This window comes from Neovison vison, chromosome 3 (genome assembly GCF_020171115.1).
Source record: "Neovison vison isolate M4711 chromosome 3, ASM_NN_V1, whole genome shotgun sequence".
Taxonomy (NCBI): Eukaryota; Metazoa; Chordata; class Mammalia; order Carnivora; family Mustelidae; genus Neogale; species Neogale vison.
Genome location: NC_058093.1, coordinates 137023879 through 137042135, shown reverse-complemented (window position 1 = coordinate 137042135; position 18257 = coordinate 137023879). Strand labels below are relative to the sequence as shown.

The window sequence follows — 18257 nt, the reverse complement described above, 5'->3', positions numbered from 1 at the left end:
CGTGAACCGGTCTTTTATCTGCTAAACAGTTATCACAAAAATCTAGAAGGCAGTGGCTCAAGGAGGTTATCACATCATCTTGAGTTGAGACCAAACTCAGTGCTTTAGGAATTTTTTGGAGGTTTTGAGTTAAACTGTTAACCGAACTGGAGAAATTTTGGAAAATTAAAGTAGTTGCTCCTTCTGGTGGAAGTGCAGCACCTAAACCATTAAGCCAGTCCAGTGTGTCTCCTGCTGAAACACTGTGAGGTTGGGGGACAAGTATTTCTATTTTTAAGAAGATGGTCTTTGGAATTGAATTTTCCTGAGACCATTATAATCAAAAATCTTCTTAGCCCAATTTTCTGCTCTCAGACCGTTAACTAACAAGATGATTCAGTCAGGCCTTTCAGTTCAAATCAGATCCTCTGGAACCAGCCCACGTAGTTTCAACTTAGTTTCATTTCCTGGAGGGTTAAAATATGGGATTTTTTTTTCTCCTCTTAATTTCCCACCAAAGAGTATATAGCTCCTTTAATGCAGCAAATTTCAACAAGATGAGAGGAAAAGTCTCTCTGGAAATCACTTACTTCCCTTCATTCAGATGTCGTGAGGGGTTTTCAAAGTCCCTTTGGCAGCTTTCTAGGTGAGCATTCACTGGTCAGTCCTTTTTCCTTTCAAAACAACATTACCTCCTTTTTTGTCCTGAAAATATGCAAACATTCATGAATTCTCTCTTCTCGTGTCCGGAACTATATATTGCCTAGACTATTGTGTTTTAATGAGATTGTCATATCGTTTCCCAGCCAACCCAGCCATGATGTTCGGGGCAGTACATTTTAATTTGTTCTAACCCTTCACCGAAGAAACTCTTACCAGGGTATTTAAGTCAGGTGATAGAAGTGGGACCTAATGAAACAGACTCATAAAAATACTTTGAAGAACTACGGTGTGTTGAAATTGGTTTCCTTCCTAGTTCAAAACCATTTCAGAAACTGCATGAATGACCTTTATTTTCTTCTGTGGCGCACACACGACTATAATTTCCCATGACTATTTATGGTCTGTACAGCCCTTTCTAACTTCCTTTTTTTTTTTTTAAATGTCAACGGAATACGTGTTTCTTTAATGGAAAATGTTCTATTTTGGGGAAGCTGCTTGTCCTTAGACAAGTAGTGGAAGTGGAGTGTGTGTGTGAGTGTGTGTGTGAGTGTGTGGGGGGTGTGCAGCATTGGGGAGGACTGGTGGTTGAGAGCTCGGCGTGAAAGTCCTGGTGATGACTCCCGTATAAAAAGCCTTCTTTTTGTCCAGGGTTAAAAATAACTGTACCTCGTATTACATAGTCTTTTTTTAAGGAAGACTTTGGTCCTTTTTCCTACCATATGGCAAAGTAGTCCTGAATTGGACGCTGGAAGTTTCAACCCCAAGTGGTTGTGAAACTAGAGAAAGGTGGTTCATTAACAGGCTTTTCCAGGTGGGGATCCAAGGTGGCTTTGACCTTGGTAAGCGCAGTGCAGAGTGTGATGGGCAGACCACTTCTCACGTTCCAGGTGCTGCAGCTTCACAGCGGAGCCCACACGGTGCGGGTCTGTTGGGAGGCTGGAAGGTCCCCTGTGGGACTCAGGAGCCATGCACAGCTGCCTTCTGTCTGTCCCTTATTTTCCCAGTGGCATGAAGCCTCATCGCAGCAGGGACTCTGCTTCCGTTCTCCAGCTTTGCATTTTATGTTTATCTCTGTTTCATAGCAACTGTGGAAGGACTATGTGATATTTAGTTAACGAGGGTCTAAAACCATTCTTCACGTTTTAGCTATTTTTCACTCTGTCATCTGGACACCTAGTACCATAGACACCTTGTTTGTTTATTTTAATATAAATCTTATTGAAGTATAATATAAATACAGAAAAGGAGCCAAATCATATGTGTAGCACTTGACGAATTACATGAACATGCCTGTGTAACCAGCACCCAAATCAAGAACCAAAGCATTATTGTATTGGAAAAATTAGAAGCCTTCTCCATACTACTTCCCTTCCCTGACTTCTAGGAGCATACATCAATTGTTCAAGTTCTTTTTTTAAAAGCTTTATTTATTTACTTATTTTAGGGAGCGAGAGTGTGCATGTGTGTACGAGGGGAGGGGCAGAGGGAGAGGGAGAGGGAGAAACTCAGGCAGACTCCCCACTGAGCGTGGAGCCCAAATCAGGGCTCTATCCCATGACCCTGAGATCATGACCTTGAGCCAAAGTCAAGAGTCAGGCTCTGAAGGGACTGAGCCGCCCAGACGCTCCCTACTGTAGTTTTGCCCGAGTTTGAATTTGATGATCATGGACTCGTGCAGTGAATCCTCTGGAACGGCCGCTTCACACTCTTCTGTCCGGCACCATCGCCCTGTTCATGGGAGCAGTCGCCGTGCGGCTTCTCGCTGCCTGTAGTATCCCGTTGTCTCAGTACAGAGCACAGAGTGTGGCCTGTGGTTGTGAATGTGGGTCCGTCCCCTGCGGTGGGACGCCGGACTGAAAAGGACGTAGTCACTGTGTGATTTTGTTTATTGTGGCCCTCCTGCCTAATTGTTTTATTACTCTAAGGCCTCTTTTATATAAAAATAGGCGATTGTTTTCTCTTCCTTAAGACAGAATAGTAACTTCACCTTATCACTTTCCCTCCCACTCCCTACCAGCTATAAAATTAACGACTTCCTCTCCCCTTTGTGCTTCCATAAAAATTGATTTTCATCTTTTTTATTTAACACATATAGTCACCGGGTTCATCGACAATAGTGAAGTTATGTATTCGTGTGCCTGTTGGTAAAGGCAAGGCCTACTTTTAAGTTCGTGTTTCTAAACCCAGTTTCCAGGATGCCCGCTATCAGTCAGAAAACATCTAGATTTGTGGAGGCTTCTGGGCTAGGCCTCTGGCTTATCAGCGGGATTTTGTTGCGTTTTGTCATCGCAGCCTGAGGTTCCTGAACGCATCTGCAAACAAACTGGAAACGCTTCCTGCAGCCACTCTTTCTGAAGAGACGAACAGCATCTTGCAGGAGCTCTATCTGACCAATAACAGCCTCACGGACAAGTGCGTGCCCTTGCTGACGGGACACCCCCATCTAAAGATCCTTCACATGGCCTACAACCGGCTTCAGAGTTTCCCAGCAAGGTAAGAAGATCCCTGAGCGACGTTCTCCATTGCATGTCTGAAATGGACTCAGAGTTGGAAAGACAAAAGATCAAATGTTTGTCTCCCACATCGTGTGAGGCTCGTTCCTCCGCACCTTGTTCACAGCTGTCTTTCATCCAAGCCACGAGTAATGTTTCCCTAAAGACGGACGTGGTCGTTTTCCTAACCTGAATGCGCCCAAAGCCCCAGTCACTACGATGTCACTTGTGATTTCGAAATAAGGCATGTCGCTTCATGGGCGTGATTTTTCCTGCTGGCTCTTTTTAACCAATTGATTTTTTTTTTAATTACCCTAATATGGTGTTTGGGAATTAGAACATAAAGCAGGATGCCTGACGGTTCTTAATCAGCTCCTGGCTTGTATATTTGTGCTGTGGTGTAAAAAGCAGCGGTGGTCTGTGCAACCACAGACACCCTGTGTGTGGCATTATAAATAATTTATGGCTCTCAGAATATTCCAATTTTAATTCTGTTGTAATGTGAACTTCTAATTTGGGGGAGCAGCAGCGTTGCATCTAACTTTGACTAAATCCCCACACTGAGCCTAGAAGGATTTACTCCGCTTTCCGTGTTACTGGCATTTGTCCATCAAACAAGTCAGGACTTGGGACACACACCCACACATGAAAGAAGCAAACACTAACCTCTCTGGTGTTCTGCTACTAACTACAGCTCAGGGGACAGAGCAAAGCATTGGACAGCTTCCTTTCACTGCCATCAAGGCTATGAATCTATTGAAACCTTACTCTGCATTGCAAATATGCCTTGACTTCCAGTACTGCTCTGTTTTTTTTTGTTGTTGTCGTATATCTTTATTTCTTTACTTTTTCCTCTCATTTGATGTTAATGATTAAACCTTTTTTCTTCTGTGTACTTTACTTCTATGTACTTTTACTGTGTACATAGTATTTTACTCTGGAATGAGGAGATGATTTTTTTTTTTGAAGATTTTATTTATTTATTTGACAGAGAGATCACAAGTAGGCAGAGAGGCAGGCAGAGAGAGGGGGGAAGCAGGCTCCCTGCCGAGCAGAGAGCCCAATGTAGGGCTTGATCCCAGGACCCTGAGATCATGACCTGAGCCGAAGGCAGATGCTTAACCCACTGAGCCACCCAGGCGCCCTGAGGAGATGATATTTTTGAAGGAAAACATGGTCATCACATAACAATTATATCTCCAAAAGGACTCATGGTCCTATTTGAGACGGTGGACAAGCCCTGCAGGGGAAATGACCATCAACTCAAATTTTGATGCCGTGACCCATGCCAGTTAGAATCAGCCTAAATACAGAGAATTTTTTTATACACCTCCTAAAAATCCATTCTGCTGTAATTTCGGTCTCCCTGGGGATTGTGATGTGGCTCAGGAACTCCCCTGAGGACCCCGAGTTCCTTAAGAGTCAGCGCTGTGATTGGTCCCCATCAGGCCATGTCTCCAGTGAGGGCCGGCCTGGGGTCAGCACTGCGCAGATAGCTGCCGCGCTAAGAACACGCTCCAGCGGTCCGGCCCTTTGAGCGCCTTCTCTGTGTGTTGACGGACGGAAACATCTTTAACTTTTTCTCTCTTGGGCCTGATTTCTATACTTTCAGTCATTTTCATGCCCCATTACTCATTGACTTCTCCGTATTCCTTTCCAAAAAGTAATGGTCTCCCAGATTCAGGCAGTGGGAGCTGGATTCCCTCCGCGTCCACGTGTGCAGTGTCCGTAGCACACCCGATGCTGTGTCAGCTGCTTGGGATATCCAAGGACCTGATGTCGTCAGATAAAAACTTAGTTCTTACTCTATCTCCAGCATATATTTGTTATCAAGATAAGCACATAAGATAGCTTTTATATTTGAGAGATGACAGGAAGAAAGGCAATAAAAGGATTTCTTGCTCACTTTTTTAAAGGTTTATTAGGACACTTGCAGCCGTAATGAACAGAGGAGGTATCGACAGTTGTAAACTAAATGATTCAGGTTATAAGTCTAGGTTACACTCACCGGGAATCCTGTGGTTTTAAGATCCAGCACAACCAGTGATAGAATGAGTCCAAGGGGTGGTAGATGCTGTTATAGGATTGCAGGGGTAGAAGGTTATTTCCTCCAGATTTACAGAAAGGGCAAGAAACCCTAACTGAAATTTTCTTCATTCAGTTACTATAATTATTATGATGATGATCACTATTAGATTAAGGTTGAACGATAAAAGACATTCTTAAAAGTGTTTGATACGTTAGGGCATGTTATTAAAGTGAGGTTAGAGAGAGTCTGCTTTTGTAGATGTTTAATGGGAGATGGGAAAAATTTCTTTAGGGAGTGGCTTGAACTTGGGCATCACCAGAAGGTCGAGAAAGGATCCAGATGATATTCCCCACCATGCTACCATCACGAATGATGTTGGAGGAATTTGGGGAGAAGGGTTTTAGAAGAAAGCACACCTTCATGTGATCTAGAGCCCCATTCTCCTCTACACCCCCTGGAGTTCTCAGTGCAATACAAAGAAATCCTTCTCAGACTGAGTTTTTTTAAAGCACTTACACTGGCTTTTGACCCACCTGAGTAGGATTTTTATTGGCGTTTGGACTAAGCTTCATAGCATAGTGATTATTGCTGGGATACCTTAATTCACACACAGAGGTTTAAAGGAAAGGGACACCATTTTCCTGTTTTGGTTTCATTTGAAGAAATGAAGTTAGTAGTTTCTGTTCTGTAGTATAAAAGGAGGTGTTAAAGTACTTCAACACTCAGAAACAGTACTGAAAAATGGTCCTGTTTGTTAACGTGGCTATTACAAGGGAATCTCTTTTTTGTAATTCTGTTATAGTTAACACTGTATATTATACATATCCTTTAAAGAATCTTCGGACTCATAGTAAATTCCCTTTTTATATATATATATTTTTTTCTTAAATTGCCTTATGATTCTTTTTTGGCCCCTCCCGCTTGGATTTTCTCTTTTTTAGTAAAATGGCGAAACTGGAGGAGCTTGAAGAAATCGACCTCAGTGGGAATAAGCTGAAAGCGATCCCGACGACCATCATGAATTGCCGGCGCCTGCACACTGTGATTGCTCATTCAAACTGCATCGAAGTCTTTCCTGAGGTGATGCAGCTCCCAGAAATCAAGGTATGTGGGCTGATCCCATAACTCCCAGCTGCGGGTCAAGAAAGAGCTGTTTCCTCCAGTTCATCGGTCCGGAATGTTTGCACCTTTGTTAGATTGAAGGCTCAGTCCTCCGTGCCCCATCCTCCTAACTCCTGGGCTTCCCTGTCGAGTCAACAAGGGAGAGGAAAAAAAACAAAAACAAAAAAAAGAATGATTAGGAATTGGGAAGGTTCTATTTTGGGCTCTGTCCATACTTGCTGTGTGAATTAAGGCTAACCATAGAGTCACCTAACTCTTTCCCATCTGTCTAACAATGCTGTCCTCCTCCTTTCCAGGCTGGTTAAGAGGCTCGAAGAGTATGTCGCTCAAACTCTGACCGCAGTTTGAAAAAGTTAACAGTAGCACGTGCACACGTGGGCCCAGACTCCCCCAATTAAGTAGCACCCAACACCACGGCAGCCGGTCCGTAGTAAGTCCTCACACAGATACGGCATCCGTACTGCCGCCGTATAGAGATTAGCAGAACAGATGCTATTCCCGTTTGATATCGGGGTGCTGAATAACGAAGGGATTTGTGTACCCAAAGATAGCAAATTGGGGGCAGAGGCAGTGTGCAGTTCCTGACTCCTGACTCGGGGTAAATCATAGGGTGAAACCAGGGCACCAGAATGAAAGCCGTCTGAGAACTTCTTATGCATGTTTTTTTGGCACAAAAGTAAGAAGTTCTTTACATAGCATGGATTTTTTTCATTTGCATCTTAGTATTTTTGATCATTGGTTTTGTGCTTAATGAAACATAACTGTAGGGTTCTAGAACTAGCGGTTCTAGGCTTGGAGCACATTCTAATCTGAAAGGGAGCAGAAGGCATCCTACTCGGCCAGTCTTCGTGTTTCAGGGACTTTCCGATGGGAGCTTTGTGTCTCAGATTGAAGCAAGTGTGTAGACATTGGAAGACACTTGAGCCCCCATCATCTTTCATCATAGCCGCTTTTGTACCTTTGCGTGGTCGAGGTGTGCACGTGCCATTTCCTAAGTGTGTGCTGCAGCCCACGATGTGTTTGCCACGAGCCCGCTGTCGTGTGCTACATCGCGGGCGGTGCAGAACTTGGGCGACAAGCCAGCAGCCATGGTCAACTTTTACTGCCCACGTCGTGCCTTCCACGCTGGCGAAGAGGCGGGGCTCCGAAGGGAGACGGACCCAGAGCTGGACCCCAGCGGCGGCTTCCTGAGCTGCTGCGAGAGGGCAGGCGCGGGCCTTCCTCACGGCCGGGCTGGGAGGGTGACCGGGAGGAGCGCGTGTGCACGGTCGCGGTTAGCTATGGCCGGAGGGAGAACTCTAGAAAGGTTCGCTGTGATTCCTGCGGCCCGGGATGTGGTCCAGCTGCGGTGCTGATTATACAGAGCATTGGTTCCGGCTGCGGGGCCACAAAACGCGGGAGTCTGTTGCTGAAACAACCAGCCTCCAGCCCCAGCCTAGTAGCTAAGCTCCCCAGGGCTCCTGTGCTGCCCTGTGCTGGGCCCGGGGGCCGCTCTGGGCTCTCTCCCGTGCGGGCCTGTCACAGGGACCTCTGTGCGCGGTCCCCGGTGGGACCCAGGGCAAGAAGGGAAGCGTCTCCCGCAACCTCTGGTTGGTTGATTGTCCTTTCTGCTCCTGGCTTTTGATGTTCTGTAACTCTAAATTATGGGTTAGGCTCTTTTTTTCTTTTTCTTTTTTTTTTTTTAAGTATCTAGTTTAAAAGTACAGATACAGGTAGACATTTAAACTTTTCAGGTTTTGACTAGAGTTTGCAAAATCTGACTCTTGCTCTGTGAAAATGAATTCTCTCCTAGACTCTTCTTGGCTTCCTGGATTCTAAAGTTGGTGCCTTCTATTTCTGTTGAACGTCTCCCCTGTTGACTTCTGTCCGCACCTGACTACAGCTCCTTTAAAAGTTTTACTTCGGGTACTACTTTTTTTTTTTTTTTTTAAGATTTTATTTATTTATTTGACAGACAGAAATCACAAGTAGGCAGAGAGAGGGAAGCAGACTCCCTGCTGAGCAGAGAGCCCGATTCGGGGCTCGATCCCAGGGCCCTGAGATCATGACCTGAGCCAAAGGCACAGGCTTAACCCACTGAGCCACCCAGGTGCCCCTGGTACTGCTTTTTTAATGGTTTTCTTTCTTTTGGTCTTTGATTTTTCATGTTGTCCCACCTATTATATCTTAGCAGTTTCTGTGTGTTAGTAATGTCCTGTCTTTTTTTTTTTTTTTGTAATTTTATTCATTTATGTGTCAGAGAGTGTGCACAAGTGGGGAGAGGGGCAGGCAGAGGGAGAAGCAGGCTCCCCCCTGAGTAGAGAGCCCGATGTGGGGCTCGATCCCAGGACCCGGGGATCATGACAAGGCAGATGCTTAACCCACTGAGCCACCCTGGTGCCCCATGTCCTGTCTTTCTGATCCAGCTCTTCCATTCCCAGTAGAGAGAGGTTTTGTTGGGGGTTTTCTTTGGGGTGGGAGTGGTGATGAGCCATATCAAGGATCCGGGACATACAGAAGCATACATTTTGCAGCCCTGGGCAGATAGCGTTCATAAAGCAGTAGCTCTGTTGTTTTAGAACTGAACGAGTATGTCAGTGTTTGACGTATGGCAGTATTTTAAATTGCAGTGTAAGTATTTCCATACACTCAAACCACCCAAAAGAAAATTCTTGGTAAAAAGACGTGCTGTATCGCAAGTGATAAAATACCCATGAGCATCCTCACTGCGAACCGAGTTCTAAATGAGCATGTTTTTAATGTCCTAAGTTGACCCACTGAGCCTGTACTAAAATTTTATTATTGAGTTGATAAGCCTAGGTGATACTCCTACTGCTGGTTGAAAATGAAGTAATCATGAAGTAGTTCATAAAAGGTATGACGATCATTGCAATTATAAAAGCTGAGCAGGGAACATGATTTAAAGAGGGAGAGGCCCTAGTATGTTTAACTAGCTTGTTCTGTCCGGGTGGCCTCTTCTTTTAAAACTTTAAAGGAAAGTGCTTATTCATAGCTTTGTTACCAAAGCTTCAAAGCCAATTATTACTTGAAAGGGTAAACAAGTTCCCCTACTAAAATACATGTGCTAAAATATATTTTTTTAACTTGAAAAATTAAGCCATTATTCATATACCCCTAAAACAGAAACCATATGCACCTTCTAATCTCGGATAAAATTTAGGTCTGTCCTTTTCTCACTGTGGTACTTCCAGTGAGATCTGCTCATCCTCAGGGATCGATTTCTGTACTTGGGCAGGAAGGTCATATACGTTATTAGTAGGAAAACGTGTATTTTCAGAATTTTCCGTTGAGCCCAAGTGGACCCAAAGTCAGAGTACTTTTGTTCCTTGGTTTTACTGTCCTCACCTTTGTTTAGCATTTTCAAATGAATTTTCTCTACCTCCAGTCCAGAATTCCCAGAGCAGGTTATATTCTCTCCTGGTTCTAAAATACAGGCTTCCCTCTGGACATAGATCAGCTCTCAGTGAGCTAGAGAAGATGACATGATCCTGGAGTCACCATATAACTCAGACTTGGCTTGGCTGGTCCTGAGCTGAACTCCACATTTTGGCAACTCATAATGAATCTAGATAGCAAAGGTGACCATGAATGTAGCACTCGGTTTCCTAAGATACTAGTTGGGTAACTTCCAATTAGGGACTTACTCTAACCTCTTTTGAAGTGTGGTTTAAGTAGATGAATCAGTGACACATATGGTGAGTGAAATTTGTAGTTTTGACACCATATCAGCAACTTCTGTTTTAAATGTAACATGTTCCTGTGGCATCTTGATTTTAATTACTGGATGATCAAGATCCAATACCTGATGATCTTTAAATGTTTTAATTCTTCAGAAGATTATTTTCATGTTGTACTAGGCAGTAAAGAACAACTTAGATAAGGTGAGTGAACTCATCTCTAGGATCTGTGTTATTTTCACCGGGATGTGAAGCATGAGGTATGTTAATAAGCCACACTTTGGAGACTAAAGGTTGCAGAAGTTGACTATCCCTTGGAGTCAAACTGTTCGCTCTTGTTTCAAGGTGATATGAGAAAGAGCACGCTTCATGATAAAGACGCAAAGAAACCGGGGAAATGGCTGGGTCAGAGGATGAAAGAAAAGGCATTAATTCTTTCCAAAGCAGGCTACTGCAAATGAAGACAGATAGGGACCAGGTAGAGGTGAGCTGGGTAGAGTAGCTGACCTCACAGACCTGAAAGGTCCTCCAGGCATTTACCTGGCGAATCTGAAAGCCAGAAACCTTATGGTCCTAGAATTTGGGTCAGTAATAATTATTTAGGAGATCTCCTAATATTACCTTTAACTTTGACGCCTCACCAAGGTCCCATCCTGGAAAGCCCTCTCAGAGGTCTCAGTAGTGACCCCTTTGCTGTTGCCACGGTGCACACTTGTGCCTGTGTTGACCGCAGCTGGAGTAGGATGTTTATTCTCTCTGGCCTGGGAGTTCCCGGGGAGGGGGGTGCTGGGCTATCATCTCTGTGGATCCCTGATGTCTGGCTTATCCTCTACTGCTTCGTAGGCGCCAAATCAGTGTTCCTTTGGGTGACTTCTTGCATTTATTTGCTTAATGAATTCATAATGAAAATCAGTGAAACTGTTCAGAGAAAAATCACAGTGTTTGTAATAGAGAAGGAGGCTTTATGTAAGATTAAAGGTCTTTTGCAACTCCCTGGTGAAAGGTGGGGCAGTTTAAATAATATACATGTCTGAATAAGGACAGGAATAATTACATGAGCAGCTTTCACCCTGTGAGGGCAAGGGAGTGCAGAGGTGATTGGGAGCCGCCGCCGCACTTGTCAGAGCTGTGGGGCAGCGTGGCCAGGGTGGCGGGTGGGGGGCTGGCTGTGCCCCGGAGCGTGGAGCAAGCGGCTGCGGTCGCTCGGAGCTGGGAGATGAAATGGCTGCGTGCGTGCAGCACAGGCAGTGACCCGGCAGCTCCTCCAGCCCACGCTGCTGTGAAAACGGATACGCAGGGGGCGCCTGGGTGCTCAGTCCATTAAGCATCCGACCCTTGGTTTCAGCTCAGGTCAGGATCTCTGGGTCCCGGGATCGAGTCCCAGGTCGGGATCCATGCTCAGTGTGCAGTCCTCTTGTGATTCTCTGTCCCTCCGCCCCTCCTCGTGCTCGCACTCTACAGTATATCAATCATCTTTAAAAATTGATATGCCGGGGCGCCTGGGTGGCTCAGTGGGTTGAGCCGCTGCCTTCGGCTCAGGTCATGATCTTGGGGTCCTGGGATCAAGTCCCGCATCGGGCTCTCTGCTCAGCGGGGAGCCTGCTTCCTCCTCTCTCTCTCTGTCTGCCTCTCTGCCTACTTTATCTCTCTCTGTCAAATAAATAAATAAAATCTTTTAAAAAATAATAATAATTGATATGCCAGATGCCTGCGTGCCTCATTTGGCTGAGTGGCTGCCTTCGCCTCAGGGCACGATCCCATGGCCTGGGATGGAGCCCCGCATCAGGCTCGCTGCTCAGCGTCTGCCTCTGCTGTTCCCCCTGCTTGTGCTCACTTGCGCTCTGTCTCTGCCAAATAAATAAATAAAATTTTCTTCAAAAAAGACATGCCTAGGGGCACCTGGGTGGCTCAGTGGATTAAAGTCTCTGCCTTCAGCTCGGGTCATGATCCTAGTAAATCCTGGGATCGAGGATCTTTCTGCTCTTCGGGGAGCCTGCTTCCCCGTCTCTCTCTGCCTGCCTCTTTGCAAACTTGTGATCTCTGTCTGTCAAATAAATAAATAAATTCTTAAAAAAAAAAAGTGATTTCGCACTTATTAAAAAAAAAAAGACATGCCTATGTCTTTAGTAATGCTTTGTGAGGAAAACATAATAAAGATATTGGAACTTTGGTGATAATTATATTTAAATGATAAATCTGTTCTCTTTAAGATGCACTGGTTATTTCCCTGTGCTCTTAGCTAAACGTGTATTAGCAGTAATTTTCCTCTAAGTTATGAGTTCCTCCAACTATGACTTATCTCACTTTTTCCGAAGATTGGATGATTCCGTTTTGAGTATTCTTTCCAGAATTTTGTGTGATAGCCAAGTAATTTCTGTAAGCTATGTCCGAGAATAGGCCTCAGAGAGGGAAAGGTAACTTTGTTAGTCATGTGGTAGGCAGATTTAACATTCTACTTAACAACGTATTTTCAAGAAAGTTATTTAGTGCATTAAACAATTTAGAAACAAACATTAAATAACAGACTATGCAAATACTGTGTTTTTCTCCAGTTCCCCCCCACCAATTTTCTGTTTTCCCAGTGGTAGCCATTAGACTCACTCAGCCAACAAGAGTTTGTTGAGAACTGTTAGAAAAATAGGAAATAGTCCTTGTAAGTAGAGCATTTACTACTTATGTGAATGCCAGTAGGTCAGCGCCGGGTACCAGCGTCCTGTAATTTTTATGAGCAAATCTTCTTCGACGTGCACAGCCGTCTGCCACTGAAGAAGGTGTTGCACTGGGGGCTGACTTCCTCCAGACCGAATTTAACCTAAGCACGTGCATCTCAGTTCCCATCCTGGCCGAATTACCGAGGACCTTCCCAGAAGGTTCGTTCACGTATTCGCTTCAACAGAGAACTCCCCACCTGGCCCCCGGGCAGCGGGCTGTGTGCCGGCTCCGCGCTCAAAGGCGACCGTTCGCTGGGCATCGGCTCTCCGCGCCACTCAGCACGCGGGAGAAGCCACGGGGCCTGTTCCCAGGACCGTCGTCTAATGGAAGGATGAAATAAGGGGCATCGGTTGAAACAGGTCCTAAAGGAAGTGGCACTGAGCTGAGACTTCAAAGAACAAGGCAGATTTTTACCGGGTGGGAGGCAAGGGAAGCTCGAAGAGTCCCCGCCCCAGAGCTTAGTTTGTGCAGTGGCACAAGTGAGAACGGGAGCGCGGGCGCTGGCATTACCTGCGACAGCCGCGCACAGAAGCCGGTGGCGAAAGGTGCGGAGGAAGGGCCTTGTCTGACGCCCCGAGGAGTCTGGTGGCAGATTGGAAGGCAGTAGGGGGCAACTGAAAGACAAGACGGAGTGCGATCGGATGGGATACAGCCCATCAGAGTCACCCCGACAGCACCGTGGGGGGCGGCTCAGAGGGAAGCCAGACGGGAGCAGAGGCGGGTGGGGTCCCAGGGCTCCCGGGAGCACCTGTGCGATGGGACAGGACACAGGAGCTGGCTGCAGTGCGTGAAGGGTCCGGGCGGGGGGTGCGGGGCTCGTCACGCTGATAAACCCCCCTGAGAGGATTATTTATATCACCCGCACTGTCTTTAGAAATAAATGCCCTACTGAACTAATTTTATAATTTCGTAATTTAACGATGAGCAGTTAGAACACAACTGTGGAAGCTTAAACCATTAGGTAACATTGGAAAAATGTTGCTTATCAATTTCATAAAATTCAGTCATGTTCGGAAAGGTCTCTTGTCTTTCCCTGGAGTGCATGCTCTGACCTGAATTTGCTTCTGTCGGTCACTTGCTCTAAGTCACGCACGCCAGCCCGTAAGCTTGGGGGTCCTCACTGCGCCGCACATCGTGTCGGGACCGTTTGTCTTCTCTGTGCTGACGGATGTCCTGGGCGAATGGCCCGTCAGTAATAAGTACTACCAGCTTTTCACTGAAGTCCAGTTGACTGTTAATGCAACCATTATTTATGAGTGGAAAAGGAGAACAAAAAGGAGAGGAGAGTTTCCCTGGGGTTTAGGTGAAGTGAATTTATGTACTTTGAGTATTAAGGGTCTCAAAGGTGATGGGAGCGCAGATATGGAACAAGTGAAATGTGATGAAGTCGTGCCTACCGTTACGTTTTTTAAGTTTGGATTTATATGAATAATCCAATAATAGGAACACTGGTTGTGTTAGGGTGCTGCATTTCAGAAAACTAAGGTTTTCTAAGGTTTTCTGCTGGCCCAACTTTTTGTACCATGGTTATAATGCTCTCATAATAAAGAGTAACTATTTTAAATTTCAATGTAATTTTATACCGTTGCTTCCATTTGGGAACAGGGTATAAAGCAGTTTGGAAACACTGCATCATTTGGAGTCGGTTGAGAATCTGTTTCTCCAAGAAATGCAGGTTTTCACTTTATTCAGTCTCTGTCCCTCCCCAACCCATAATAGACAAGAATTTTTCCAAATAAAAATGAGTTTGTCCACTTTTAAGATTCTAAAATTCTTGGATACAGTTTGCCCTTCAAACCATCTTAAAATCTTGAAGAGGCTCTAGAGGCATTTTCTTAAATTATAATAAGCCACTGTCCCAAGCCAGATCGTCAGATGCTTCCTGCCCATTCTGCTGAATTGTGAGTTACATGTTCGTTTATCCAGAAAAATTGCCAATTACTTTTGTTCTGTCTTGAACCCGGTGAGCTGCCTTCCACCCTCGTTCCCTGCTCCCGTCACACAAACGCAGCCCCTCAGTTTAGGGCTTCCCTCATTTAAGCCTTACAAGGTTTTGTGAGAAAGGACATATTTTCCCCATTCACGGGTAACACCTAATTTTTATTCTAATCAATACGCTGACCCTTTTTATGGCTATTTTCCAAATGAGATGAGACAGGAGCTGTGGGAGAGTTCAGGTCGTGGATGCCTGGAGGGCGGGCTTCGTAACGGACTCATGCCTGTTTCCCTTGGTGTATAGTAGGCATGTCCACCAACTCGTCTTTTAGCAATTTTTTTTAGCTTCTTTTGAATTATCTTCTCATTTTGGATGTTTCCCTGCCTTTCCTCATTTTACGAGTGTTTTGGCTTAAGAAAGCCCTTCACTGTTCCATTTTGATGTGATAACTGTAACCCCCGTGGCCATAACAGGTGCAGAGATTTTGTGAGCAAGGAGAAAAACTGTATTTAGGATTTTCAATTAATGCTTATTTTTTTAATATAGAGATAAGTTTAAATGGATCAAGATGGGAAGAATAACGAACACAAATTTTCTGCGTTAGTCAAAGACAGTAAACATTTTAACTGCATTTAGCAAAATCTGTTTCAGGTGTTTACGGGAGGGTAGCAGACAACCTTGTTTTTCTGCATTTGGCCAGCATCGTGGCGGTGACTGGTCCGACGCTTCTCCGGGCAGCGGGTGGGAGCACAGAGCCCCCGAACCCCCCTCCAGGCCCTCACTTCCTGTTCCCCCTCGTCCTTCAGTGCGTGGACCTGAGCTGTAATGAGCTGAGCGAAGTCACTTTACCAGAAAACCTGCCTCCAAAACTGCAAGAACTAGACCTGACGGGAAACCCCCGGCTTGCCCTCGATCACAAGACCTTGGAACTGCTGAAGTAAGTGTTCTGGGGCGTGCGGCGGTCCCGTCTGTGTTCACGGATGGCGGGATTTACAACGTAGAGAAAACACTGAACAGAATATGAGGGACCTGTTGACTCACTAGCTATATCTGCACACGTGCGAGGGGGTTTGTGAGTCCGTAGTTTACCACCGTGGAAGGCCAAAACCAATTTCGAATACTTGGAAACTCAAGTGTCCTGTCAGAATGTTCCCGAGGAAGTATCCAGACAAAAAGAGAACAAGAACAGTGAACACAGAGAGGGAGAAGGGGATGGACAGAAAGGGGAGGGCGATGACTAGCCAAGACCTAAATGTACATCCCAGTTACTGGTGACATGGTGTGACGCTTAATGCAGATGTTGTGAAATGATTTGGAAGGAGGTGCGTAATGTGGGGAAAATGCACAGTGTGCAATGAAAATCCAGATTATTTAAGCAAAAGTGGCATTGTGGGGTAGTTGGAGCCTGTTAAGTTATCTTCTTGCTTGGGGAAAGAATTTCTTTGATACAGTCTCAATGTTGATGTCGATAGAGACTTACAAGTTCACTGTGTAAAACATTAAAGGAAACTTCATTAGAAAAGATGTATTAAAAAATTTTTTTTATCACAGAACTCTAAAAGTCAAGAGAATTTGAATTATGCTTCACAACTGAATACTATGTAGCCATTGAAAGCAATGATGTAGAGTTACTTTACTAACTCTAAAGATCTCTGCAGATGATGTTAAATGAGAAGAATGTTTACAAGGAGGTTGTATGGTATGTTCCCACTTTTTTGCAAAATATGTGCACATTGGGTGTGTGTGCTTGTGTACACCTGGAAGATGCCTGCAAAGACAGAAAACAAAGTGTTACAATAGTGTTATTCTCTGGATAATAGGATTATGGATGGTCTTCATTACCTTCTTTAAACTTTTCAGAATTCTTAGTATTTTTTTGCAGCCGGTCTTAAGTCTTGGACATTGATACACAGTAGTCATTATGTTTGCCGTTTATGCTTAAACCCTGTTATACTGTCTGCTGTTGAAAGTTATATATCATTATCTCAGAAAAAAACTGAGAAAGAGTAGAATTTTAAAAGCAAGTAGCATTAATGGTCTATTAATATGATCCTAGGCTTTTAGTGCAAGCCAAAATTTGAACATCACTCAAGGTGATTTCTAAATAGAATTGGCCTCATTAGTGCCTGTTGGTTTTAGGTACTTAATTTTTTCAATATATAATTGAAGAACAGAGGAGCTTAAGTAGAGTGTCATAGGGAAGCTGCAGGGGACCTAGGCACTCTCCACCATTTATCAGTATGTGAAGCCTTGGCCCAAATCTTTGAGTCTGTACAGACCTTAGTTTTCTCATCTACATGATGAGGAGGACGGCCTACTTACTTGCCAAGGGGCTTCTCAGAACTAAAGTGCATGGATTATCAATATATATTTCATCTTTATACAGGTAACTTTGGAATATTTTTATAAATAGATGAAATTTTGTGTTAAAAATAATTATACCAAAATTAGTTAATGGATATAGCTATTTGGAGGAGAAAGCTGAATTTGTATTACACACCCAAATAAACTCCAGCTAAATTAAAGAGTTAACTCTATAAAATGAAATAATTTCTAGAATAAGAAGAAATCCTATGAATATATGACTTTTTAGGCCAGAAAATATGGGCGGGTTTAGGGGGTGGGTGGGAGGCAGGGCTCACAAGAGAGGAAATCAATATATAAAGATTAGTGTGATATTTATGTTATAAATATTTAAAAATATGTTTTATACAGAAAAGTTTGAAATTTCCTTCCAGAAGAAATCAAGGGTAACTCTAAAAGGCAATTGACAAACTAAGAAGAAACACTGGCCCAAAAAGAGGAAAAATAAAAGTATTAACGTTCTCCACAGAAAATATTCTTATAAGTACTCAAATAGCACACGAGCAAAGACCATTAACATTTCACAAAAGAAGTATAGATAGGTACATGAAAACATGATGTTCAGCCTTAGTATATCAAGGAAATATTAAATATTTAAATAACATTTTCCTCCCTCAAATTGGTACCCCTGGAGTACTGTAAATTGACATAACTTTTCTTAAAATTTATTGAATCTGTATCAAGCTTTTGAAAATATTCACATACTTAGACCAAGGTTTTCTATTTCTGTTTCTATTATTTCTAAAAAATAACCAGAAATGTGCTCATTTTAGGCACAGAGGTAGTCATGACGCTGTATCTAATTATCTTTAGGATGAACGTAAAATGCCATGGGGAAATACTCGTGATGTCACCTGGTTTTCTGCATAATCCCCCTCCACCATTACTTTCTCTGAGTGAGAGTATGTCCAAGAGCATGGAGGGGGAGGGGCAGAAGGAGCGAGAATCTTAATTAGAAAAAAGATGCAAAACCACAGAGTTAGAATTACTCCACTATTACGCAAGTGTAAGAAAAATCTATTTGTTAAAGTCTCTGTGGTGAACATGATGCCGGACTGGCCTGAGCTGCTACAAAGAAACACATGGGTTCTCAGATTTTAAAAAGGTAACAATGAAATTGTAACACTTTTATGTAAACATGTTGCCTTCTGTTTGACAGCAAGAAGGCCGCGGCTTTCTCATAAGGTGGGAGAGCTTCCATGTCTAACGTATTTCTTGTGCTCCTGGAAGCTTGGCCTGGTTACTGGGCACGAGCCACGGTGAGTGCATGCGGTGGCTCTTCT

General features: G+C 44.1%; 1 protein-coding gene across 1 annotated transcript in view; it reads left to right on the top strand.

The window, feature by feature from the left end:
• Positions 1–18257, top strand: part of PHLPP1 (PH domain and leucine rich repeat protein phosphatase 1) — a 208939-nt gene that overhangs the window by 175868 nt on the left and 14814 nt on the right. The window contains exons 11-13 of the mRNA XM_044242857.1: positions 2935–3135; positions 6105–6267; positions 15417–15547. Of these exons, the coding sequence (XP_044098792.1) occupies positions 2935–3135; positions 6105–6267; positions 15417–15547 (495 nt within the window). The remainder of the gene's footprint in view (positions 1–2934; positions 3136–6104; positions 6268–15416; positions 15548–18257) is intronic.